The sequence below is a fragment of the Aspergillus fijiensis genome, assembly GCF_003184825.1.
Source record: "Aspergillus fijiensis CBS 313.89 unplaced genomic scaffold BO72scaffold_47, whole genome shotgun sequence".
Classification (NCBI taxonomy): domain Eukaryota; kingdom Fungi; phylum Ascomycota; class Eurotiomycetes; order Eurotiales; family Aspergillaceae; genus Aspergillus; species Aspergillus fijiensis.
This window is the reverse complement of record NW_024469023.1, coordinates 88,698-114,540: the sequence shown is the minus strand read 5'-3', so window position 1 is coordinate 114,540 and position 25,843 is coordinate 88,698. Positions and strand designations below refer to the sequence as shown.

At 52.4% G+C, this 25,843-nt stretch overlaps 11 protein-coding genes across 11 annotated transcripts; 7 read left to right on the top strand and 4 right to left on the bottom strand.

Moving 5' to 3' along the window:
- Window positions 1-1,874: 1,874 nt before the first annotated feature.
- On the top strand, window positions 1,875-2,761 carry BO72DRAFT_199736 (uncharacterized protein). Its single transcript, XM_040939588.1, has one exon. The coding sequence runs from the start codon at window positions 2,020-2,022 to the stop codon at window positions 2,668-2,670; it is 651 nt and encodes a 216-aa protein (XP_040798553.1). The 5' UTR covers window positions 1,875-2,019; the 3' UTR covers window positions 2,671-2,761.
- An 819-nt stretch (window positions 2,762-3,580) lies between these two features.
- Window positions 3,581-4,784, bottom strand: gprD (the record flags this gene model as incomplete). Its single annotated transcript, XM_040946509.1, has 2 exons — window positions 3,581-4,270; window positions 4,335-4,784. 2 exons carry the CDS (start codon window positions 4,782-4,784, stop codon window positions 3,581-3,583), a joined length of 1,140 nt encoding a protein of 379 aa, XP_040798552.1.
- Window positions 4,785-7,802: 3,018 nt separating this feature from the next.
- aspf13 (allergenic cerato-platanin Asp F13) lies at window positions 7,803-8,673 on the top strand. Its single transcript, XM_040945290.1, has one exon. It carries the CDS (start codon window positions 7,945-7,947, stop codon window positions 8,380-8,382), a length of 438 nt encoding a protein of 145 aa, XP_040798551.1. The 5' UTR covers window positions 7,803-7,944; the 3' UTR covers window positions 8,383-8,673.
- Window positions 8,674-11,124: 2,451 nt separating this feature from the next.
- On the bottom strand, window positions 11,125-14,617 carry BO72DRAFT_479406 (DUF726 domain protein; the record flags this gene model as incomplete). The annotated part of the gene is made up of 3 exons (XM_040947580.1): window positions 13,908-14,617; window positions 11,567-13,596; window positions 11,125-11,161 (listed from the first exon to the last, which is right to left on the bottom strand). Exons 1-3 carry the CDS (start codon window positions 14,469-14,471, stop codon window positions 11,125-11,127), a joined length of 2,631 nt encoding a protein of 876 aa, XP_040798550.1. The 5' UTR covers window positions 14,472-14,617.
- Window positions 14,618-14,717: 100 nt separating this feature from the next.
- Window positions 14,718-16,336, top strand: sec17 (alpha-soluble NSF attachment protein SEC17). The gene is made up of 5 exons (XM_040945289.1): window positions 14,718-14,923; window positions 15,029-15,152; window positions 15,225-15,531; window positions 15,601-15,775; window positions 15,828-16,336. The coding sequence occupies exons 1-5, from the start codon at window positions 14,891-14,893 to the stop codon at window positions 16,065-16,067; spliced, it is 879 nt and encodes a 292-aa protein (XP_040798549.1). The 5' UTR covers window positions 14,718-14,890; the 3' UTR covers window positions 16,068-16,336.
- A 1,637-nt stretch (window positions 16,337-17,973) lies between these two features.
- BO72DRAFT_434921 (uncharacterized protein) lies at window positions 17,974-19,844 on the top strand (the record flags this gene model as incomplete). The annotated part of the gene is made up of 2 exons (XM_040943261.1): window positions 17,974-18,399; window positions 18,512-19,844. 2 exons carry the CDS (start codon window positions 17,974-17,976, stop codon window positions 19,712-19,714), a joined length of 1,629 nt encoding a protein of 542 aa, XP_040798548.1. The 3' UTR covers window positions 19,715-19,844.
- A 140-nt stretch (window positions 19,845-19,984) lies between these two features.
- Window positions 19,985-20,494, top strand: BO72DRAFT_199688 (uncharacterized protein). Its single transcript, XM_040939587.1, has one exon. It carries the CDS (start codon window positions 20,146-20,148, stop codon window positions 20,455-20,457), a length of 312 nt encoding a protein of 103 aa, XP_040798547.1. The 5' UTR covers window positions 19,985-20,145; the 3' UTR covers window positions 20,458-20,494.
- BO72DRAFT_199687 (uncharacterized protein) lies at window positions 20,495-21,153 on the bottom strand. Its single transcript, XM_040939586.1, has one exon. The coding sequence runs from the start codon at window positions 20,965-20,967 to the stop codon at window positions 20,533-20,535; it is 435 nt and encodes a 144-aa protein (XP_040798546.1). The 5' UTR covers window positions 20,968-21,153; the 3' UTR covers window positions 20,495-20,532.
- Window positions 21,154-21,375: 222 nt separating this feature from the next.
- On the top strand, window positions 21,376-22,335 carry BO72DRAFT_470737 (alpha/beta hydrolase; the record flags this gene model as incomplete). Its single annotated transcript, XM_040947050.1, has 1 exon — window positions 21,376-22,335. The coding sequence occupies one exon, from the start codon at window positions 21,376-21,378 to the stop codon at window positions 22,333-22,335; it is 960 nt and encodes a 319-aa protein (XP_040798545.1).
- Window positions 22,336-23,930: 1,595 nt separating this feature from the next.
- On the top strand, window positions 23,931-24,868 carry BO72DRAFT_199682 (uncharacterized protein). Its single transcript, XM_040939585.1, has 4 exons — window positions 23,931-24,175; window positions 24,250-24,344; window positions 24,409-24,514; window positions 24,615-24,868. Exons 1-4 carry the CDS (start codon window positions 24,153-24,155, stop codon window positions 24,808-24,810), a joined length of 420 nt encoding a protein of 139 aa, XP_040798544.1. The 5' UTR covers window positions 23,931-24,152; the 3' UTR covers window positions 24,811-24,868.
- Window positions 24,869-25,264: 396 nt separating this feature from the next.
- Window positions 25,265-25,630, bottom strand: BO72DRAFT_530060 (uncharacterized protein; the record flags this gene model as incomplete). Its single annotated transcript, XM_040950279.1, has 1 exon — window positions 25,265-25,630. Exon 1 carries the CDS (start codon window positions 25,568-25,570, stop codon window positions 25,265-25,267), a length of 306 nt encoding a protein of 101 aa, XP_040798543.1. The 5' UTR covers window positions 25,571-25,630.
- Between the last annotated feature and the right edge of the window lie 213 nt (window positions 25,631-25,843).

Below are 25,843 nucleotides of genomic sequence, written 5' to 3'. Positions count from 1 at the left end.
TCTTTTTTGAGCCTCTGAACCCCCCACTGCAGCCTTGGCTTGGCATCGTCCGACCATTGAACCTTGTGCCCCCGTACGTTAAGATCCCATATTCGAGATTATTTGACTATGATATAGTTGTTTAACTTACGTTACAACAACAATGAATCCTAAACATCAGACAATCTACATCTTACTTTCTTATGTTATACCCTGCATCCCCACGCCCCCAGCAGCAAGAACGTCACGACCATTCCGGTGGATCATAGTCTCGGGGAGCGGGGACCAGAACCCCGAGTGTCTCCGCTCCGTCTCGGACCAAAACAAACACGTTGTGAGGAGTAGAAGTAAGGAAAGTCTAGGCCATATGGAATCATGGACATTTTGCTTGGGGATTTCTCTCAAAGCTTACGGAACACATAATCGAGAGACGCGACGACGACACAATCCATGAAACCCAACGGACCAGTTACCCATGGGCCCCTGAACCAACAAACATCGCGTGCAATTAACCATATATACACCTTCCACAGCAACACCACCACCACCACCACCATCAATCACAAACCCTACCTCATCACCCAAATTTACTATAAGCATACATCACCCCTACCAACGTAAGAAACAAACCCAACCCACCTCACTAATCAGTCAATTGTCCCGATCTCACGCACACACTCCCCCTCCCCCCTACATGAGTAAGTCAGTCCCCAACAACATGACTCAATCGAAGCAAGACCAACCCAAGTGGAAACAATTACCACATCGCAACTCCAATTTCAGATCATCAGCATCGGGGATCCTCATCCGCCCGTTCCGCTAGTCTAGTCTAGTCTTTCTCCCTCCCCATTCTCCAATCCTCTGTTGGAAACGAGAACCTCGAGATGAAAATAAAAGCGCCGGATCGTGAAGCTAAGACGTTAGGGTGAGGCGGTGTCTTTAGGTAGATATTAGACAGAAATAGGGAGGTAGGCTAGACTGGGTTAGGGCCGGCGCTAATTTTAGGGGCCGACGACGGGGTCGAAGGGATTTAGAGATGCCCATGTTATAGCTGACTACGTGGGAGAAGGGGGTACGGGTGTTGGATACCTGGCTATATTATGTACCTTGGGGTATTTGTATATTTGAGAGTGTTGTTTTTATGCTGGATGGCGGTTTGGTTGTAGTGTTGATTGCAGGTTGGAATGAAAAGTTATGGTGTTGTATGTCGAGTCAGCGGGAGATATATATGGCCGTATGGAGTGAATAGACCAAGGCTGGAGGTAGTTCCAGTAGGTGAGATAGTAGGCTGTGGGTATGAGATTTATTTCTCATATCTGGCAAGATAGTATCTTCTTTCTTGCTGAGAACTTCAGACTTTATTCTGATCATGGAAGGGCGTATATATACATGACCTGATATTGGGCCAGATTAGTAGATATGAATTGGGGAGGAAAGCGGGTTCTGGAATCTAGCGCCCCTTATCAAGTGCATAACTAGACTGCTTGGATGTAGTCAGACATATTTGACTTCTCCTGGGGTGTATCATTGGTCTCAAGGCTGGGGAGGAATATACATGTTTTAGGACTGAAGGAAACCGAGAAATCAGCATCGGAGTAGACACGAATATTTGAGAAATGAGGGCATAGATGTCAACCTATCGAACCTCATGCTTATACTTGAACATGGCCTTGTCAGCTATAAAACTCGTCCTCACTTCAAAAAATGTCACGCTGTTATACTATGAACCATGGCTGTCATGTAAGCCATGATAGCTAACAATGATGCCATGCCCTGTCCAGGCACACTTCAGTGTCATTGGTTCTAGTCTGACTAACAGACCATAGTTTTGTCGGTGAAGGATCGTCCAAGCGCCTTCATGAACAGAATAGCAAGACTATGGAAGATACAATGGAAATCAACCAACAGCAAGTAATACACAACTCCGGCTGCTCTTCCTCCAATCTCATCGCAGGAACATGGGTCTAGAGCACCTCCAGCCAACGGAATCCAATCAAAGCACACGGAGCTGACTTTATCCATGCTCACCTCCAGGTCGTTATGATCGCCATAGTGTTGCGAATCATTCTTCCATCTAGACGAAACCCGACCAATGACTGTCGCACAGCTTGTATCCAAGTCCCAAGTCACGCAAAGGTATCACCAACCGCCCTGCCCCCTCTCAACACGCTCGAACATGCATCGTGGTCTCTCGATATCCACCTCCTTGTTACCGTTACTAACACAGCACGCGAGGAACCACGGACTATACACGAAGTCTTGGCCCACTGGGTACCATCCACGGTTCCGCCCTCAGCCACCAAGCCACATCCACAGTTACGGGACGTAGCTCCAGCCACAGCCACTCATCGCTTCGGCTTCAAAAATGACGCTGCACTCGGGATTCAGGCAGGCTGTCATTTGCCAGCTGCGCAGCCACCGGGAAGGGTGTGTGCGCATATAAGTGGATCGCTTAGGCGACAGACGCGAAGAAAACCTGCTGCCGTCGACGACCAGCTCAGGCATCCTGCAACGCGTGTCGGTAAGGATGACCACGTTGGGAATGGTTGCCCAGAGGAGAGGTATGCTGTAAGTTGGCGGCGAGTCAGTGGCAGAGATGACAGCGCCAGCGACAGGAGGAGAGACAGGTGCTTGGTTGTGTCGCCAAGCTCATGCTGCAGATGTATGTATTTTAACTCAGATGTATGCTAGCAAGTGTCGGCCGCTAGATACGCAAGGGACTGCGGCATCAAGGTAGGTAACTACCGGTGACTAGGTAGCTACTCGACCCTCTCTTCGCCTAGCAAATGCATCATGCAGTCTCGCTTGACCCGAGTATCCGGACAGATGAAGGGTTTCCTGCCGTGTCTCTGCGACATCCTTTGCTCCGGAGACTAGCAGCACCAGAACCAGCAGGCATCTCGTATAAGCGGGAAACAACCGAGAAGCTGGTAGAAAACTTTATTTGCCAGTCGATGCTGGTGACGATCCAGCCCCTGTTTCGTTGAGAAGTGACTGAGCGAGTCGGAGCTGGAGCCGCAGGGAGTTGCCGAAGAGGGAAAAACCAGAGTAGGCCTAGTGCGGCAGCCGACGAGCTGGAGACCAATCATATTTCTCGCCGGCTCAAGCTTCCACGTTGTGGGGCCGGCCTGTCGATCTTCATGCCGACTGCGCTTCCAGACCGCCCATTGGTTGGGGCAGTGCCATCCAGGGCAGCCGGCTTCGTATCCGCTTCAGTGTCCGTCGGTGGGGTTGACAATTGAACGTGCAACCGGAAAGGAGGGGTAGGTATCCGTAATCACACAACAAGCAGCATTGACAGGCCGCGTCAGAAAGTCGCCAGGAAGAAAGTTATTAGTGATTATCAATTGCCCTCAATGGACAACCTAGGTGTACATGAATATAGATACAGGTATTGGTATAGTGATCATGGATATTCTCGTAAGTAAGAAAGATCGTGACAGGGGGTGAGATATGCTCAGTAAGTAGAAAGAGTGACTGTATCCACACAGGAGGATGAAGGGGTAAAGAAAAAAGAAAAAGAAAAAGAAAAAAGAAAAAAAATTAATCTAGGGAATGAATGGCAGGTGGAGTAGGAATCCGGCTGAATTCTCCACCGGCATCACCCGCTGTGGCGATTCATCTTCTGAAAATCTTCGGGCTCGGCTGGCTCGTGCGAAATTTCGATGGTCGTCTCCTGGTACACGCCATGCCCCAGATCAGCCAGTTCCATGTCCGTCTTGCGCACAATGTCTTCGGTAGACGAGTCGCGGTTGTCGTCCACCGTGTCGTTGATGCTCTGTAGGCCTCCCCGCCGAAATCGAGTCTTCATGCGCGGCTTTTTCGTCTCGCTGTGGCCGTGACCCGTCGTGATGTGTGTTTGGTATGCCGCCGACTCCGTGTAAGCATACATCCTGTCCGAGGCGCTGAGCTCGGTTTCCAGCAACAAGTGGCGGCGAGTCAAGGTATACACCGCCACATCCACCAAGCCCGACAGAGCCATCAGGGTTCCGGCCACCGCAAAGTAAGCACGGCTAGGAATAATATGCCGGGCGGTTGACATGCGGCCAGCCGCCAACGGAAGCGACAGCACCAGATAAACCAAAGGATAAATGACCATGTAAACGACCACCCGGTTCAATCGCTTCAAGTTTTCTTGGTGATTCTGACGCAGAGACGCCGCCTCCTGCATACGGCGTCGGAGGTAGAAAAACATGATTCCGTAAAGAATGACTGTACCGAATTCGGCGAGGAAAATCCATAGATAATGTAGCCATAGTCGCTCCGTCTCGTGTTGTGGACTCAACCAGCACTGGAGATGTGACAGAAAGATTAGTTTTTGAAACCGTGTACCAAGCAACTTCAGGACCACTTACCCAGCCTGCTTCGGATATAACAAAGGTCTCGGAGCCAAACAAGCCAACGGGAATGAGACCAAGGATGATGATGAATATCCAAAGGCCCACGACACTGGCGACAAAGATCGGGAATGGCAACTGTCGACCTCGCAGAACCACGGCACCCGTGTGCATGGCGATCGCCAAGACAAACAGACCACTTCCAGGATCACCAATCTGAATCCACCATCCCTGAAGAACACAGGGTGCACTTGGATAGTAGACATAGCCTTTGGAAACCCAGTGAAGACATAACAAAAATGCCGTTGCTTGTTGGAGATCGACCAGGAGGAGATTATAAATTAAGACAACGTACTGGTTCTGTGCCAGTGGACGCTTGTAGTATTGACGCCAGAAGATGAAACGATAGGTAAGGAATGACAGCAGACCTAAGGATGCAACAAAAGAACAGAGAGCGACAACACCCATGGCGATGAACCCTGCCTTGTCGCTGGCCGTGAGAATTCCGACCTGCGGGGTCGACCGACCTGCAAGATGGGCGCGACCAGCATCACTGCTGTACAGCAGGTGTGACAGTAGTGACAGAGCAGGCATCGTTCATCTCCCGGTGTAAGAGTACCTAGATCCAAAATGCTAGGTTGACAGAGGTACCAGGGTCCAGCCGGCTCAGAAAAGTGACAGGCGCAGGCTTTAAATCCTGGGACAGAAGGTTGTTGAGGATGCTAAGGGACTGGCAGGCTAGAAATTGGGTTATCATGCATGGCAACGTCCAGTCTAAATTCTCCGCGAAGCATCCTTAATTTTCGCTTCGCTTTCTAGTTGAATCCTGCCAGCACAATTGGCCGTGAGCATCCACACGTCTTGCCTCTTCCGACTGCAGACCCGGATAGGGGCCACAAAGATCTGGTATGGAGCATCCGAAAATCTGACAATGGGTCAAGCTTAGTGCGGGTTAGTGAGTGGACCACAGGGACCAAAACACCAAATGCTAAGCTCGCATACTGCTAGCGCAGGATTTAGCAGGAATAGTACTCCGTAGCTTGCACGCTGCACGGTCTTCGTTCGCGGGGTCCACTTCTGCATCTAACACAATCATTTTTATTAGTATTCTCCGAGTCCGTTGCGCTGCTGCACAACCGCCGATTTGCGAGGAAGTCTAGAAAAGACGCTCAATCCCAGAGGAGAGGAAGATTGCCAAGTTTTGATTGCCAAAACATACTCAATGAGTGTTTAGGTCAATCTGTAACCGGATCTTCTTCGAAAGTAAGGGTGCCGTTGGTGCGGACCAGGCGACAAGCTCCTTACTGAGGACTGCTGATCCATGCTAGAACAGCTAATCCCCTGAAGTCTGCTAGAGGGCCCGACAAGGAGTCGAAAGTTCTGTGCAGGATCGCCTGCAGGACGGAGTATCGATCTAATCTGCACGGGGAAGTCGGGCTGTTGCGCCAGAGATCTTCATAATTGGAACGCACGCTCTCCAATGATGCGACGGAGTCTAAACGCAGCTGGGCCAAGTAATTGAAGGCTTATACAGCCCCCGACTGCTTGTGGGCTAGTCGCTTTCGCACGCCATCGAAGTTTGTCAGTCAGGGAATATACGTAGACACAAAGCTTCTCGACCTCAAGACTTCCGCCAGTGGAAGGCTATCGCGGCCCAGAAATCTGGTACCGGTTGTTGGTGGGAGATGATCCAAGGTATCAGCATCTTTGCATTGTGTAGATGCTGGTGATTGTGTTCTGTGGTATATTGAGAAAGGGAGTTGACAGAGTTGACAGAGTTGACATTTGGTGGTGGGCGAAAGGAAAGAGAAGGCAAGTCAAGTGACCTTTCCGTGTCTCTCGGTTTCTTTCCTCTTCAAGGTCTCACCAACACAACCAACACAACCAACTCAACTACTCATACTACATCGATGTCAACTCAACTGTCTCAACTCCTCCTTCTCCAAGTCATTCCTTCCACACGCCATCACATCTCTTACTCCAACCTTGACTCATTTCGGGTTGTGCAGTGATCTTCAGGGATGAGCGGACCTTTCCACAGCCATGGTCTTGAAGCTTAATTGCTCGGGATTCCCCCATCGTGGCCAGAAGCTGACCCGATCGGCTGGGTACGACCTCGTGAGGCCCATAGATAGCCAATCTTCAGAAACAGCCATGTGATGGCTCATCCATGGTTCCTGAACTATACCAAACTTCCCAGCCGCGAGGCTGGTTCCAAGGAACGAGCTCCTAACCACGAACCGTGGTCTACTCCAAGTGCCATCCCACCATTCTGCGGCTACCCCGATACATCTATCATCATCAGCAGACACACCTTCAAACGTCAGATCCAGAGTACATGAACAGGGGCTCTACGGAAAATACTTTCAAACTTGTTGGTGGAATAGGCATGGGTTGTTGTCGCAGGTAACAAACAAAAAGAACGCGGAGACCAAGTCTTTTCTGGAGGGATTTCCAACCGGTCGGCAGTGGGAAAATACAGCAACTATCTCAGCTGCACAGTGCCTTAGAGGTGTTCGGCACCTCAATTTCTAACATAAGCCGGCGCGGCCCAACCCAAATGCGGCCGTGGTTTTCCACGCCAGGACTTCGGACCTCCTACACTGTGCGTACCCGACATTCTGTCTGGGGGTTACTCCGAACGTCGGATCTGGAAGGATTGATCGACGGGAGGCATCACGCTGCTTCGACGCTGGATGCGACGATCCCTCCCTAATGGCTCGTCTCGTTTCTTGGCATGATGAGACCTTAAACAATAAATGATCAAGTGGCACCATTCGCCAAGCTCCTCCCCAGAGTAGTCAAGCCTTCGCAGAAGATTTTTGGTTCAAGATCCAAACCATCATCGAATCGGCCATGTTTGACTCGCCAGTAAAATTCTCCCCATGCAGCTTCCACGTCGAGATTAATGATTGACGTTGTTAGAAGGAATACGGGAAGGAATGCTGAGTCGCTTGGCATGGGGTTGCATGACCTGGCCATGCTGCAGTTGTATTACTTGGATGATCTATGAATAGGATCCATTCCCAGTCAACCCACAGCCTCCAAGACAAGTCACCTGTTCTTTTCCCAGTCGGAGGTAGCCGGATGAGAGGGCAGCAAATGCCTCTAAGGCTGTATGTCTCATCCCAAGCCCGAGCTCGTTTGCTCTGACTGGTCCGGATTGTCTGTGCTGCGGTCCCTGCCACCCCCGCATGTCTCTCCCGCTCACTACTGATGTGGTGTTGCTCTCCGCCAAATGAGGGGGAATGTCTCACTCCCGCCTCGTTGTGTGCAGATCTATACCTGTCACTGTCCTAGTTCGGAATACGTGGACGATATATTCTGTGATCATGTTACTATTCCCAGCATCAGGCCTCCAGTGCTTAGGCGGATGCGACGGATCATAGCAGCACGTTGACCAGGTAGGTCATATCCAAGGCAACCACTGAGCGAGCCTACCTTCGATAACACACCGCTTCGCGACCAAGTCAAGGAAGAGAGAAAGCTTTATAAACCGCTCCTCGGACACTTCAAATTACCTGCTCATCAAGTTGATCACACACATCCTCTTACCCACGCAATCAAGAAACCAAGAGTAACAACCTCGTCATACTCTCCCAGCCCAGACAATATTCGTTACGCCAAGATGAAGTCATTCGCATCTGCTCTGGCGGTTCTCAGTGTCTTCTACACCTCCGCCCTAGCCTCCCCAGTCGAGACCACTACCGAGGCCGCCGAGGCCGTCAGCGTTTCCGTCTCCTACGACACAGTGTTTGATGTTGGCAGCCAATCCATCAACACCGTCTCTTGCTCCAACCTGAACTACGCTACCTTTGCCGACATCCCGGGCTTCCCCAACATTGGAGGTGCTCCCACCGTGTCGGGCTGGGGCAGTCCCAACTGCGGAAAGTGCTACCAGCTGACCTACGGCACCACCTCGATCTACGTGACGGCCATTGATGCGGCTCCCGGCGGCTTCAACATTGCTGAGGCAGCCATGAACAGCCTGACCAACAACCAGGCCGTTGCGCTGGGTCGGGTTACAGCGACCTACACTGAGGTGGATTCATCATTCTGTGCATGAGCGGTCGGGAGGCTGTGAGCTTGGGAATTTCCGTCTGATTGGTTAATGGATTGAGTGATGGATATGTCATATTTCGGTCTTTGGATTTCGCTAATCATTTAATGTCATAATGTCAAATATCTGCACGTTTTGTGCACCGTCATGCAAGTCAACAGTAGCACTGTTGTAAGCAGCAAGTCACAAGCTGACCTGTACAGCATCAATTGTAACGTCCTCAAGTAGTTCCTCCTGTCTCCAGACAATGGTCGTGATGGTATAGAATGCAGAAGAACGCCGGATGCGAAACTCTTCCCAGCACAACTTGCATCTTGCATCTCCCTCCGCTAAACAGCCTCAGACCCACTTGGATTAGCAGGGTTTCCATATACACCATCCCATTCATCGCCCTCGACCCCCACAATGTTGCATGGTCCTTTGCCTGTCCCTAAGTAAAGTAAGTAGGTGCAATATCTCCTACCACCGTTTTTTAAACTATGCTACTTAGACATATGCGCCCATATGCTTGTCGGTTATCCATACTTCATGTTCAGGTCCGTGCGTGTGCGTGCCCTTTCCATCGTACAACAAACGCACGTGCGCGGGTGGTCCTCGTCGCCGTGGACGACCGACGCTACTTATCCTCAAATGCGCCGGCGTGGATCTGTCATCGTCGCAAGTAGGACGTATGGGACAGGGATGGTGAGGGTCTGCTTTTCTCGACCTTGGGGCCTGTGCCCCTTCCCTTCCCTTCCCCTTTCCTTTCAATGACCAAGTTCCCGTGAGCTTTGTATTTATCAGCATGGTTCGCATCCTCACAGCTGATGGATGACTCTCCTACTCCAGGCAGAAACCCCTTGTGTTGAAGAAATGTTCATTCTTCTCCACCTCCTAGGGGTGTCATAGACCCCGAGGCCGCTAAATCCGATTCCTTCGGAAGCTCAACGCACAAACCAGGTAAGATGGTATGTCGCGAAAAACCCGTACATATGGTGAGCTTCCATCTATGTACCGGACTGGCTGCCTCGGATATGAGAAACGAGTTAGTTGCGTCATGATGATATCTTTCTTATACCTCTCTCTGCCGTGCGTGGTGCTGCTGCTGCTGCCGCCGCAGGCTACCCTGAGCACAAGCAATAGTAAGAGCCCAATAGTCAGACTTTCGGTTGCTGCTGCGCAGGAGCTGTTCGAGCTGTCTTTGATTGAAGGTGTTTCGAGTCTGAGGGAAACCTGTCAGTATGTGGTCCACACCTAGCAATCTGGAGAAGAGGCCCCCCGGGGGGGGGGGACTTACCGGCCGTTGACATGAGGGACCGAATAAGCATCTTGTTTGAGAACTAGAGTAGATGCAGCTGACACATGCGCGATGGTTACGCGCACGATCTGACCGATCTGACATTGCCACGCATTCGGCGGAGTGGCCCTTGCCCTCCCGACATGACACCCAGGCTCCTTCTCCCTGGTAGAGTTGCCCCCGCTGCTGGAGAAGTTTGCTCTTCCGGTGCGATGACCGTGGTCCCGTTGGGTCGGTTCCGGGGTTTATAGGGGATTGACCGCATCTGCAGCGGCATTCGTGTCGTGATGAAAGTCTATATCCACCATGGGAGCAGTCTCCTCTTCCAAGTTGGGCCTGATTGTTACCTCCCGTGGCCACGGCTTTGGCGAAAAAGTTGGTGATCACTTTGATCTACTGCCGAATTCCCTCAAGGTTAGTACGAAGGCAATTGTAGTTCAATAGATTAATTCGCAGACGGTTTAGTGGCAACAGCAGTTATTTTAGTGGTGGTGGTGGTGATGGTGGCTTTTGTGCTTTGCGAGTGGAAGCAATGGAGATGCTCAAGTGTGCATCTATACGAGTAACGCTCGGACAGCTAAAACCTATATATCCCAGCCCTTTCGGCCAATCTCGTTTGGTCGTACATGGTCACGAACCCATATCGACACTTGTGGGAGTCCATATAAGCAGCCAACTTGACCTATACTGTCCGTTAGCGAAAGTGCCCCATGTATGGCTATGGGGTACCCTACCCATTAGCACTCCCAAGTCTTTACCACGTTTCAAGGAAGTCGAGTTCCTCTTGATCATGTGTGAGGTTGTAAGTCCCGAAACCGCTGTTTGCCACACTCAGCTTGCCGACGCAGATGCTCTGGAGTATGGATGGCTCCTCTAGGAGCTGCGCTTTCGCCTTGGTTTTAGGCCTTGGAAGCGGGTACGGGAAATTCTTTTCAGGAGTTATAGTACGGCCAATATGGCCAGCACCTAACAGCTTTGAGGAGCATGGCAAGAAGAACTCTGGCCTTGCGAAATGCCAATCCACCAATTAATGTCCTGTCTCAGGAGCGTTGATTCAGAAAAGTCTGCTTCGATGACATACATCGGCCACAGTTCACGACGAGGTCTTAACTAGAGATGGCTTCGTCACCGTCCTCTCATATCAGAATTTGACCAAGAGGGAAGGCCACCAGGATTCGGTATATCGCGACGTAGTCGTGGTAAGCTGCCGCATTGCACAAGCCCATATCAATAGGAGGTCTGGTGGAAGGGTCCTGGTGCACCCTTTGCTTCAATGTAGTAGGTAAGGTTGATTATGGTCTGGAAGCTGCATTTCTGATGTTTCGGGCATTAGGCCAGGCTTCCAATTCTGGTTGAACTCCTCTTACCTGTGGAGGTCTTGGTTCTATTGGTTTCTTAGCCTTTGTGGAGTCTTCTGGGTTGAAGGTCATTGAGGTTGACTTGTTGAGCCGGATTTCAAGACTTCCAATGGGTTACGGTTGGAATGTAGACCTTGTCAAGTGTGGGCTACTGCCAGTTCCATAATCTCGGAAGTAGAAGAGATAAAGAGAAGATAAGTTTGATGCAGATAGGTGTGTTGGTTGGTATGTGGGTGGACGTGGAGGGACGGTCTGTGGTAGAGAGGAGAAGTTGTTGACAGCGGGGGGTGTCATCTCTTAGGATCCATTGAATAAGAAGCGCTCTGGATGATAGAGAATCTTAGAATCTACGGTGTGAATATGGTTTGTCAATACGGGTGATTCAATGTACCAATAATTAAATGAACATCGCTCGAGCTTCCTCAATTCAATCCAGTTCGGTTCAAGTTCTATTAACCTAAGGAGCCTGTCAATCCTCCAGTGAGTACAGCTCAATACGCATCACTGGTTGATTGGACTCTTAGTCTGGACAGGGCGCACTTCGTGATCCTGAGACAAGCCCTCTCTGGTCTTCTGGTCAACCTCACTTTGTATCTTCTCTTCATCCTGCGCATCGCCTTTCTCCAGAAGTCGCCGCGCGGACTCATCTCCATCTAATCCAGCGGCACGCTCATTATGCAGGCGCTCTTGCTCCTGCTTTCTATCCTTGACCGCCAATGCTGCCTCCTCCCGAGCCACTTCGTCAGCATCGATACTCTCTAGACCCACCACGCCTAGAATGCGTCCAACCAGGAACTGATACCGCAGATGGCCGCTGATAAAATCGCTGGCGTCCACATTTTCCACCCCTGACACACCCTGCACAGGCTGTAGACCGGCAACACCAAGCTGAAGGCTGCTGGTTCGGTACAGTAGCGCGAGAACGGCGTCGTTTTCAGAGTACACATTGACCAATCGACCACTGACAACACCGCGTAGACGGCGCCAGTGAGGTGCGTTAGACGGAGTAGGTGAGCCCATGAGAACTGCTGATTCCACTAAGCCGAATGCTTGCCGCTTGGCGAGGGTTTGTAGACAAGAAAAGATAACCCGGGAGCCCATCGAGTATCCGATCAGCGTGACAGACCTTTCGCCCTGTACCTTGCTGATCAGGGCATCCGCAAGTGCCTCACCGGCCTTGTCCGCACGAGCCTTGGCCACGCTGAATGGGTTGTCCGCAACGCGGGCAACCTTGAGTAGCCCCAGGGGTAGCATGACTGCGCTCATAATCTGAGCAAAGATAGTCCGGGACAGGACTTGACCTCCAGCAGCCCAGGCAGCACTCGTGACAAGATAGTTCATGGCGTTGCCGAGCTTCATCAACGGCTTTCTTTCCCAACGTAGACCGAATACTTCTGAGTCACTGCCAATCACTTTCCACGGGACAACATAGTTGTCTTCTTCCGTCACCCAACCTGAGATGCCGATTGTGACTCGCAGCATATGGTCATTTTCAGCTGCCTCCCTCTCGTCCTCCGACCTTCGATGGGTACCACGAATAGGTAGGAAGGCGAAGTCGTCCACTTCCCGCGCATACTTGTCGACCATGCGGCCCGTCATGCGGCCTCCGTAAGCACCAAAGAGCCCTCCGACAATGACACCACTACCAGCCAAGGCGCCCAAGTAGCCAGCAGCGGCTGTGGCGCCAAGGCCAAGCCCACCCAAAACTGTGCCAAGACCAGCCGCAACAAGAGGCGCGGCGAGCCCGCCTGTGATGCCGATCAACGCGGCTCCTGCGACAGATGCTATTCCAACCTTCCACTTTCTGGACGAATCGCGGTGCTTCCCAGGTTCTTTGGCCTCGGCTTGGGAAAGCTGAAGAGCTGTGTCGAGCAGTCCCCGTGCAACCTTGACCTCGTCTCCATTGAGGATCTTGACGTCAAGGTTTAAGGAAGACGATACGTACAGCATTAGTACCCGTGAGCGAGCATTGTAGTGCTCCAGACTCAGCATCAACAGTAGTAACGAGTGTAGGATCAACAGCTTCTTCGCTCTGGGCAGGTGCACGAGAGGCGTTTCGACCGGAGGATAAACCTCACGAAGTTTCTTCAAAGCAGTCTCATCCTGTTCAAGGCGTGGCTCGGGCAGTTCTTGCGATGCGTCGTCTTGGCTGGATTCAGTCTGAGCATCATCGTCCCGATTTACTACTTCCCCGATCCGGAGCAGGACGGTATCTCTCCAGTCATCAAAGCCCGCGAGAGCTTTGGCCTCGAGTTGAAGATCCTTGGTCGAAGTCTTTACTTCCGACGGAGCACGATCGTTTGGGCTTTCGTCCTCGTGATGTTCAAGAGGATCAAACAAGGAGTCCGTATCTTCCTCGTCCTCCTCATGTTTAGAGAAGTCATGTGTAGTCTCCTGGATGGCCGGAGGAGCGACATGGAAGTTAGCGACAATGCCATTTCGCATCTGCTCAATCGCCTCGGCGACCAGAACAGTCAAGTCAGCGCGCTGCGGGCGGTCGAGGATGGTTGTCAGATCTGCTCCGCGGTCGCTCGGGGACGGAGCAGGCGGCGTAGCATGGCCCGACCCGAATTTGCTAACATGTTTCTCTTTGAACGATTTCCACATGATTGCGGATGACCACAGTCGGAGATTTACATCAATTGATGCTAAGGGGTGTCTTACAAGCTGCAATCACGTAGGCATCAGTGAGTGAGACAGAAATCAGGAGGTCGCCGCTTGCAGCGGAGATGAGATCACGGCTGACTCAGCGCCCAGACTGTCCCCGGTTATTTCGAGCAGCTGAAACAATCACGTAAGTCACTCCTAAGTTGAATCAACCTGCCAGCGTGCGTGCAAAGTGCTTGATTTTGGTCTCTTTCTCCCCCAGAAAGAAGCGCTTAGTTTTTGGTATCCACCACGAAGAATTTGCCTTTGGTCTTAGAAGCATATGCGAGGGCGTTTCCATCCCAGATGTCTCCGTCCGGTCGCTCGTTCCTTTGCGATTCAATTCGTTGAATCCTCTTATTGCGTCCAACAACCCGTTCCTTGGACAAGGCTTCTTTGAGCTTTTCCAGACCAATCGTGTTTTCCTTCACCGCTTCAGGAGTCTCGTCGCGGATGCTTTGTAGAGGCTCAACGCCGCTGGCATCGACGCGCTGGATTTGCTTCACAAAATGGATCTGGGACTCCAGAGTGTCGAGCATTTTTCTCTCCTCTTCCTCGTTCGCGGGTTGAGGCAGTGCAGACAAGCGGAGCAGATGGCGAAGCTGTTCGGGAGTCACCGAGGGAGTGGAGGGCTTATCGGTCTCGTCGGGGAGCAGCGAACGGACAGACCAAGTCGGCTTGGCAAGAATTGCGTCAATGTCATCTTGTCCTTGAGGCTGGGAAGTAGAATATGAGCGATGTTTGGCGACGAGGGAGCGCGGAGATTGACGGCGCAACAAGGCGGATAGCCGTGAGCTGCTGCTGCGCAAGAACATATCGGTCGTGATGATGAGTGCGTAAGATGTTGCGCAAGTAGTAGGTCAGATTGAACAATGTAGTAGACACTTGTGCCAATTGTAAAAGTCAAAGCGAGAGATAAACAAGCAAGACAGGCTGGAGATTGAGATCCAGTGAACTGCGGTGGAGGCAGGGAAGAGAGCAAAAAGCACCTCACAACAATTGTGGCTGTCTGCCAATAAAAGGGCGGGACAGCCCACCGCCTACGTTGATGGGGAGGGAAGCTCTCGATCCCGCCCGCTGTTAGTGACGGCAACCTTGAACGCTTCAGTTCGCCCTCCATCTTCTCCTCAACTTGCTGGCTGAGCCGCTCCCATATCTCCAGTATCCTTTATTTGCTCTAGCTGGAATATAACTTCTGCTCTCTTCTGCGGTAAATAAGTTTCAGCTGTTCAACATGGCTCAAGATCCTCGAGTTCTTCTTCAAAAAGTAAAATCTCCTTATCCCACTCCCCCGCCCCGCTGTTCCTCCACGTTATCATACCCGACTCCAAATGGATGACGATCACTGATTCCATGCTCCCCCACTCTTTAGGCTGATCAAGCGCTGAGTCGCGCATCTGGTGGCTTCAGCTTCTTCGGTGGTCGCACAGAGAAATATGAAAACGCCGCCGACTTGTACTCGCAGGCTGCGAATGCCTTCCGAGTTCAGAAGCAGAGTAAGCAGCCTCCGCACCGCATTCTCAGTCGCCTTTCTTCAACCCTGACACCAAATCTCTCCCCCTTTTCAGACAAGGAAGCCGGTCTTGCGTTCGAGAAGGCCGCTTCTATTCAGGCGCAAAACCTCAACGAGCCCGATGACGCTGCCAACACCCTGACCGAGGCCTTCAAGGTCTACCGCAAGTCCGACCCCGAGGACGCCGCCCGCGTGCTCTCCAGCGCTATCCAACACTACGTGCTCAAGGGGAACCTCCGTCGCGCTGCGTCGCAGCAGCAACATCTGGCCGAAGTGTATGAGGTGGAATTGGGTGACAACAAGAAGGCTCTGGAAGCCTATGAGAAGGCAGCGGAATGGTTTGAGGGTGATAATGCTGAAGCGTACGTTCTACCCTTCAGAGATGAAGCTTTCGAGCCATCTATCCGGCAGAGCTAATCTTGCAAACGCAGCCTCGCGAACAAGCACTACCTCAAGGCCGCGGATCTGGCCGCCCTCGAGGGTGACTACTACAAGGCCATCGAGCACTACGAGCGCATTGGCCGCTCATCGATCAACAACAACCTCATGAAGTGGTCGGTCAAGGACTACTTCCTCAAGGCTGGTATCTGCCACTTGGCGACGAATGTTGGTTTACTGTCAACCTCTAATATCCTCAACTGCCTAACATCGAAAATAGGATTTGGTCGCCACCAACCGTGCCCTCGAAAACTACCGCGACATCGACACCACCTTTGCCTCCACGCGTGAGCATCAGCTTCTCGTCGATCTGGTCCAGGCCTGTGAAGCAGGCGACCAGGAAGCTTTCGCCGACAAGCTTTTCCAGTACGACCAGCTCAGCAAGTTGGATAAGTGGAAGACGACGCTCCTGCTGCGTATTAAGAACAACATCGAGTCGCAAGAGGAGGACTTTTCTTAGCGCCCCGTTTGCCTTCTTTTCTTCTTCCTCGTTTTTTTGTTTGAGCTAGTTATTTGGTTTTGAAATACTTGATAAACCGAGGAAGGGCCACCTCTCCTGCTTTCGAATTCCTAATCGCATCTCAAGTGATTACTTCTTTGGCTGGTTCCATGCTTATTAGATACATGCTGCGCTGTGCCTATCATGCTCCATTATTGAAGGTTATCGAAAGTTATCATTATTGAAGTTTATGTTAATTCGACCGATCGACCCCATATAGCATCAGTTTGATCCTGACTGTGGTCTACATTCGTATCGTTCCTCTATGAAAGCGATGCCAACGAGATCATTCGGTATTGATCAACACTACTACAAATTGAAATGGAAGTTCTCGTGCACTATCTTCATATTTGGGTCAATCGCAACAGTACAGTGAGCTCGATCAGGTACAGTCACTGTAACTGACTAACGACCCTTGGAACCGGTTTCCGTCCGGTGTAAACAAACCTGCCCATCCATGATATTCATTACATTAGCCCCCCCCTTGAAGAAAACTGTGATTAATGCACTATTCACCTCTTGCCAGGCCAGCGCAAATCCACTCCCCAATTCTCTCCACGTCCCTAACAATGAAGGAAACAGGATCCACTAGGGGGCTGCAATGACTGAGTAACTTCTACTCCGCCGCAGGAGCATACCTTCCATGTCTCCCAACAGCCACATTATCGATACGCCTATGCCGCCCTACGACACTGCAAGAAAGGATTTCCTTTTCTGCACAAGCTCGAACGGTTGGATCGAGCCGAAAGTCCATGATTTGTCATATCCGTTGTTCAGGTTGACAGATGGCTGTACTCTTTCTCGGAAATTGAGTCTTTGCGCCTACACGAGCCAGTTACAAAAGAGGGCAACACCCACATCACGGGTGCATATATCATGTGAAATATGTATCAAAAGATGATCGTTGACTGCTAAGCAGAACCGAGGACTTCAGGGACAGATTCGCGTTTTACACGAGTGCTGGAGTCTAGTGGCACATTTCGGGTAAAGGAAAATCGAGCTCATCTTCCCTATTACCTGTCTTGCCCTGCGGTGAGTCATAATTCCTGAGCTTGTCTCTTCAGTTTCTCGTTGTTCATTTGCTCAGCTACATATGCTTTCGACTATAGGTAGTTTAGGGCGGTTAGAACAGCTCTCCCTTGCATGATGGGGCGAATGATCCTTGCTGCAGCTGGATCCAAGTCAGAATTCATGGGTACTTCATGATGTACTTTATGCCCCCGTCAGGTCAGTCAGGCCGCCGAAGTGCATGAACTACCTTTCTCGAGATCTGATTCCCAGGATCTGAAACACGGCACAGAAGGTAAAACATGTCACACACCGTGATACATCGAGCTTGCAGTCGCAAAGGCCCTACATCTTGACTCCCATCTCTTTGGCCAGTCCTACGCTGAGATCTTCGTGCCAGGATCATATTTGAAGATATATTGACAGGAATCTCGTATTCAACGGATCGTACTCGAGGGCTGTAGCTTGAGGTGAGACTTACAGTCATGTCTGACACAGGCTGTCCTACCTGAGACGATTAAGTTGACCGGTGTGGTCTAGAACCCTCCAAACCACAGCCAGCCCTAACCATGATGAGGTAGGCTTGTCCTTCGAACACGGTCACATGTATACGTCAAACCGAAAAAATGATTCATGTGTCCGCCAACGAAAGGAGGGTGCTTCATTGTTCTTCGCATGGAGGTGGGTTGCACAGCTCTTCAGCTCTGTTCCCAGCAAAATACAGATCGACTGAGACGGACGGACCTTCTTGATGATCATAAATATCTGCAAACTCCACGTTCTCACTCAGAGCATATATCAGTTCAACTCTTTGAACTACTACACATCAAAAGCTATCTGGATCTTTGCATACTAAAAAATGTCCTTCGCTTACCCCGAAGGCGAATGCTTCTTCAAGCGGTCCGGGATCCGCTCCTCCACCTATGACCCAGACAAGCCAGAGCATTTCTACGGCCACCTCCTGGTGGAATATATTTGGAACCGCGCTGCATTCAGCGATGAGGCGGCGTACTACACGAGGGACGTCCATTACCATCCACGCTCCGCCTACCGGGTAGTCAAGGGCGACTGGTGGGACACCAAATATGGAAACTGGACGAATATCCACGTCTTGTACGGGAAGAAGCCCTACAGTGACGCAGAAAGGTATCGGACAGTGGGACACAACCTCTGCGTGAACGGGAATCGGTTCCGCGACCAGGCCAAAGGGGGTGCGTTTGAGTCCTGGTTTATGATCCTGCCGATGCCCCTGTTAGCCAAGGGGGAGGAGTGGTTTCTTGTTGATGTATGCCTTAACACCTTTCTTGCCCTGACGGAAGGAGAGGGAGGGGGAAACTGGAATCTTTCGTCTGAGGCTATGGAATCTCTCACTGAACATTGATCTTCATTTTCCCTAGCGCACGGCGTGCATCCGGGGGATCTACATTCCCATCGCGCAACAGGCCTCGGAGGACTACCCAGACGTGTGCACGTTCCTGCAGGTGAACTTCGCCATCCCGCGGCAGATCACGGTCACGGTCCACCCGGCCGTCGATAGCGACGATAAGCTCGACTGGGTGGGCGCGCAAACCACGGGGACCATCAACCTCGATGCCACGCTGGGGCTGGCCCCGGACGCTCAATGGACGATGGCGGTCAACGTCCGCCAGCTCGTCAACCTCCTCTCGCTACCGCGTGCCTTACGCGGCCACAACTGCTTCTCCGCCCGCATCATCCGCATGGTGGACCGCAAGCTGACCCCAACAAAAGCCAGACCGACGCCCTTCGTCAGCGACGGCACCGATCTTAGCTGGACGACGGTGGCGAGCGCCAACTACGGGCTGTCGATCCAGTGGAAACCTCCGCAGCCGACGACTTGGCTGGCGGACTTCATCAAGAACAGCCTCACGGTGGCGGCGGGATTCCTGCCCCTCGTCGGCCCGGTAGCGGCGGTCTGCTTCCCGCTCGCGTGGACCGCGATCGTCGATCCCCGGGCCTTCGATGGGATCCTCAAGGAGCTCATCCCCGTCGCGGACTTGGCGATGAAAGTGGCGGGTAATATGCGGCGAAGTGCCGAGGAGCAAGTGTACTATCTGCCGCAGGAGTGGTCCGCCACCGTCCACAACTTCAAGCTGCTGGCGGCGGAGAAACAGAGCGCGGCGGAGCAGGAACAGGCCAAGGCCACCCAACCGCCGGCACCCGCCAAGGTCTCCGCGCCGGAGATGATCAAGAAGTTCGAGGCCATTCGCAAATTCAAGTACTGGAATCTGATGAAGCCCCTACCTGCCGCGGTCACCGCCACCGAACCGACGGTCAGACTCGATGCAGCGGGGGAGCCAGTTGAGGCGCCGCCGAAACCCGCATCCGCCCCGGAAACCGCTCTTCCGGCTGTTCCTGCGCCGCTCCCCCTCGACAAGCTGAAGCCCAGCTCCTCATTCCAGTTGGCGGGCCAGGTGCTTCAACGATCCGCGGCTCCCGCGGCTACGGGTCATAATGATGGCGCTTCGGGGGGGATCTTGGATGAGGTACGCCCCGAGGAGAATCAGGCCAGAGGAGCCACCAACGATGAGAGCTGGCTGGATGCGTATCTCTACGAGGAGCTCTTTGGAGATGACGAATGAGTGAATATGAACGCACTAGTCTGGCCTTCCAGAGCGGGTTGACTTTCCCCTGGCAAAAGTGTCTCATGTTAATCGCCTTCTGTATTGCGTTCGTCTGTATGCATCTGTGTCTATCGTAAGCGACCCAAATAGACACCAAACTATTTACCCGTCAAGGATTTCAAACAATTCATAACCTCTTATAATTCGAGTGAGGGCAATTCGAGTCAGCCCATGAACTCACAGAACTAAGCATCAACCTCTCACTGGGCTGTGAAGCTGTGCTTCATTGTCAACATGGATTGTAGTAGGCAAAAGTAATCTGGTTTGGGGGTAGGATATAAGGTACTACTACTACTTTAGCTTAATATAATATTTGCAGACAAGCAAGGGAAGGTTGCAACTGCCACCCGCGGCCAAGTGAAACAACCTAGTAACCTTGCACTGAGAGAATGGACTGGTTTCGTTCCCATGTCTTCACCATCGTCTTCTCCCTCTTCCGCGCCTCTCCCCCCCTCAAATTCTCTTTTCCCTGGTCCATCACCACTTCTTTCTCCCCCGCTATGCTCATTGAAGTCATCCTTTCACCACCACCTGGTACAGTACCTGGAAACCCAAGTTACCACCACCTACCACCCACCGAACAACCGCACCTCAACCGGCAACACCATCAGATAAGATCCAGACCACCCCCACGGAACCACGCGACAGTGAATGTCTCACCGCATCCCAGCCAACACGTCCGCAGCGGAGCTCAGCCCTAAAGGTGGATTTTCGCGATCAGTTGACATCTCGCCAGACCAGACACTGCGATTGGCCCCCGTCGCGTTACACCCCTGTCAACACATCCCAGACACCTTGTAGCAGTGGAACAGCCCTATAAGTGGATTTTCGCGATTGGTTGACATCTCGACGGAGGGGGCGCTGTGATTGGGTGGAGGGAGGCCCGACGCGTCCAGAGTAACACGCGCCTGTGTTTCAGCCTTAGGAGTGGATTTTCGTGATGCTTTCACATCTCGATGGGCCTTTGCGGTGCGTGGCTGGGGTGATTCCCTGGTGGTGTGGTTATCGTACGGTGAATGTGTTTGCGCTGGCTCATCCCAGTTGGGAGGATGATTTCGGACGGGTCGAGGATGACAACCATAGGGCGCCTGACTCGGTTCGCTCAGATGACAGAGCTGGGTGCGGAGGCACCAGCGGTGTTGACGTAGTCTTGACCGACTGCAGTAACTCATGTAGGTTGTTGCTGTATTCTCAGTTGACTCTGTCATCATGTTCCAGGACAGGCATCAAGTTAATCTACCCACCCGGCACAGCGAACCATGGGAAGCTTTTCACGGCACTGGGGATGCTTCAGATATGCAACAAGATAGGATCTGCTTATTCGATCGGAACAGAGACTGCGGCTTCTCTCCAGCATAAGCTAACCTACATATAGTTCGATATAGGCTGTGGATCCACTGACTCGGGGCTGTGTCTTCCGTAGGCTGTGGCGCAATAAACCGACGGGCCGAAAGCTAAGACCATTAGCCCCATGAGGTGGTCCCCGCTTACTATACCTGCGTACTAGTTACTGCCTATAAGTTGCCCGCGATAGCCCAGACTCCCTAACATTAGTCTGTCATCTCTTCTGCCCTCCTTCAATATTCCCCGTCTACCCAATCACCATCTCCTTCCTCACCATGTCGCACTACCGATTCATCTCCCTAGCTACCAAGCCCTCCGCTCAGCTCAGCTACAGTTTCCACCCCGCCGGGGGCGCCGCCAAGCAGCCCGCTCTAGTCGTCTTCGTCAACGGCCTCGGACTCCCGCAGACCTCCTGGGAGGGCGTCATCGCGCGCCTGCAGACCCAGCCTCCCGCCGCCGGCCTGCCAGCGATGCTAACCTACGACCGGTACGGCCAGGGCCAAACCACCGACCGAGACCCCGCCGACAGCACCGCCGAGGACCCCACGCACGGCCACGACACATTGACCGTGGTCCGGGACTTGCACCAGCTACTCACCCAAGTGGCCGCGGAGAAGATGGGCGTCGCCAACCTCAGCGAACTACCGCTCATCCTAGTGTCCAACTCAATCGGCGGCGCATTGGCCCGCCTCTATGCCCAGGAAAACCCCGGCACCGTCGCCGGACTCCTGTTCCTGGACAGCGTGCTCGCCAACTCCGACTTCATCTCCATCTACCCGGACCCGGAGGCGGCCGGGTTCGATCCGCGCAGCTTGCCAGAAGGGGTAGACGCGGAGGCGATCCGCGCCGCAAGAGCCTACATGCAACGCGTCTTCCACCCCAGCAACGGCAGCCGCGAGGGTCTGAGCCGACGCAACCTGGCGCAGCTCTTGCCGGCCAGCGACGGGCCCAGGTTGCAGGGCCCGGACGGCCGCGGGCCCTGGGTGACGGTGGTGGGCCATGAGTTCGAGACGTTTCAGGTGGAATTCGAGAAGATGGGCGGCGCGCCTCCGCGGCTCACGCAGCTCTACCTGAATCCCTACTGGCATCGGTTCAATGAGGGGCTGGCGAGGCTGACCGACGCGGAGCGGAGCAAGGGCCCGCTTCAGGCGCCGGGGGCCGGGCACTTTGTCCAGAAGGATAATCCGGCCTTTGTTGCGGATGAACTGCGTGAGATGCTTGACAAAGCTGTGTGAGAGCGGAGAGTGCAGCTGCACGGTCTGGTGAGGTTTGGTGGGTCTGTATCTTCCTCGGTACAAATTCAGCCTGCCGCTGGCGGGGGCACTCCGCACGCCAGGACCCGACTTAGGGCTCGGCGGTTATCGGATAGCTCGGGTGGTTTGGATGGCATCTCTCGGCTACTGAATCTCCATTATGCCGTCAGAATCATGGTCCTGCTATTGTTTTACAAGTTCATCTTCTACGGATCAATTGTAAGAGCAACGCGGTAAAAACAGATACCTATGCAAACGTTGAGGCAGCTACAAGCCTGCTGCCCGATTTCGAGCTCACCGACAACCCAGTCTTTGGTGGCGGTTAAATATACTTACCTCTTCAAACGCCCTCATAGTGCCAATAATACAGATTAGTAGCCATAACCTCCAACACGAATCCATGCCATTGTTGTCTGGCTATCAACTCTGGCGATAGGGAAGATGTTGTACCGCCCACAAACAAGCCGGTTTGGCAACATCCCCTCGGTTGAGTCCTTACCCCGGAGCGACTTAATCTCAAAGTTAGCGAGCGAGCGCTATACACGTCAAATCCTGAACGCCAAACTGTCTTGAATCTTAGCGTTTTCGCAGGCTGTGCTTTAAATCCAGTGATCCTTGTTTTGGAGAGTAGACTAGCGAAGTAGGCATAACGATTACACTTGTATCACAAGGTTAGGGGCCATTGGGCGACTTCGTTCAACCAACTGTATTTTGGTTTCAAGATTGTATAGCTTGCGATGTATGTTCTCTAGAGAACAGGAGATCAAGGAGTTAGAGGCATTTTGGTTATAGGCCCCGTAATTCTACTATTTGACAATAAACTTAACAAAATTTGACTGCTCGTGGTACTCCTTCGGATTTGGTTGTGAGATTCTGGTCAACAGAACCCTACTGTTCAATTCCTCAACTGTACTATGTATAGTCTGTAAGACCGACGTGGTTAGTACAGTTGACGAGCAACATAAAGCTTGACAGTGGCGACCACTCTCTGGTTCATAAGGGAGAAATCTAAATCTGGTCGTTTAGGAACTAGCGCAGGCCCAATCCCTCGGATTCACTCCAAGAAAAACAACATACTGTCAAGGATAAAAAAAAAGAGCCAACCCTTCTCAGTTGTGGCCTAGGAGATGAGCGATTGCGGTTGTGTGTTTTGAGCGATAGACGAAGAATAGCATTGTGGATGAAGCAAGGGGGGAGACCCAACTCTCGGGTACCAGACCGAACCAAATGGTCAACGTCTATATTCCGCCAAGTGAATGGTTATTTCTTACACTTACACATACCAGATGCACTGACAGATGCCCGGTTGCTGGGGTACCCTGACCCTCCACATTCTTGACACCTGGTCTTCCGGGCAACAACCGCAAAGCCACCCGAGGGGTGGACGGTTATATCTCGAGATCCACACATTCCTTAATCTTTTCAAGGGGAAGACACCCCAAAATTAGATCTGATCTTGTTGAGAGGATAAAGGATGTATCATTCTCGAATTCCACACCGGTAGCCTCAAAGGCTTGAGTTCAATGTAAGCATCGCGAGAGTTCTGGAAAGGAAAGGTTTAAATGCCTCAGTATCCCCCGGCTTGAACATGTACAACCAAGAACTACGCCTCGCGACTTTTCTATCACCAAGACTATAATCAACCTCAACACTTCGCCATTACCCAATCGAAGATCTTTGCACACTCCATAAATCAACCATCAACATGCGCACCTCATTTGTAACTCTCCTGCTCGCATGCAGCAGCTACACTGCGCTCGCGTTGCCCTCGCACGGTAGCCTCGCTAAGCGATCGTGCGATGCCAACGTCTGTATTGTCCAGGCAAGTCGCCCTCTGCCTTCCCAAATCCTTCTAACCCCTCCGGCATGGCATATGCTAACCACCAGAGATGACAGTGTATTGCCCAGGGCTTCCAATCCGGCATGTGCGCCAGCGAGAACACCCCCTCCCTGCAACTCCTGGGCCTCGAGCTCCTCGGCCAGGCCTTGCCGTAAGCCAGCCCTCTCCCTTGAACCCCAAGACAACACCCTGGATAGAACTAACAAAGTCAACAGTGGCTGCATGTGCATCCCCACGAACAGCGGCTCCAGCGGCGCCACCAACGCCGCCAACGCCCCCGCCGCCAATGCGCCGGCTGCCACGACGACCACCACTGCTACTGTAACTACCACCTCAACTGCCGTCCTGACTTCCACTTCCACCGCGACGACCACCGTCACCACCACTGCCACAGCCACTAACACCCAAGCCGCGAATCAAGCAGCTCCAGCAGTAAACCCCCCGGCCCCGAGCACCGTCACCAGCACCGCCACCGTCACCAGCACCGCCACCGTGACCACGACTGCCACCGAGACGGAGACGGAGACGGAGACAGAAACAGAAACAGAAACGCAAACGCGCACACAATTCAACACTCGCACCATCACCCACTCTGCCCCTACCGCCACAACAACTAGTACTACCTCCAATGCAAATGCAGCGGCTGCTCCTGCGGCCGCGGCCGCCGTTCAGACCGTGTACACGGCCACCACGACGAACCACATCCCGTTCACGACGACAAAGACGGTGGTGGTCAAGACGACGACGACTGTTTGCCCGACCTCTTCTTAGATTCTGTTTCTTGATGGTGTGTGAAAGTGGATGTCGGATGTCGGGTCCCTTCGATATGGATTCTTTTAATTATTTCCCCCCTTCCCGGTGGGCTACGCTCCGAAAAGAAGGGCGCTTTTCTCTTCATTGTATATAATTGCCACTTTCACTTCCCTAAGGATATGACTTTTAATGGGAATATCTCCTTCCCGCGCTTGATCCACCTTTGCTCTCTTTCCATATGTGCTGGTCAAGAAACCTTCTTTATGCAAACACTCTCAACATAATTCACCCATGGACCTATGTTTGTTTGTCACAACGTTACTCAGCCCTCGTCGATGCTCGCATCTGTGAAGCCATAAACAGGTACACCAGCGCGTACGAGCTAATCACAAGAATCACGAGGAATCCTGTCCCGGTGTCAGAGAAGCTTGCAGAACGACCCGCAGTGTACAGGTTGCACCGTTCGATGAAGAGCGGTTGGAGGCAATTGATCACCCCGGGTACGATGAGAATCCCACACGGAACACTGTAGAGAGTCTCGATTGCAGATCGCGGACGGTATCGCCGATATTCCAGTACGCGAAGCCGTTGGAGATCCGAGTCCGACATGAATGCGCATCCCATTGTGGATGTACCCGACGTCGCGGAACTGGGGCAAGATTCATCCGCCGCCGCAGTAATAACCTCGATTGGATACAGAAGCGGTATCACATTATCCAAACCCTCACTCTCTAATGGTCCTTTGGAATGCGCCGCGTGGACTATTGACGCGAGCTCGCGCGTGATTTCAGCATATTCGGGGGAGTGGTATCACCAAAATAGGCAGCGTGTCTGCCCCTTTTTCAGCAGACGCAGCCAGTAGATGGCTGATGAATGGTTACTAGTGCCGCTTGTCCA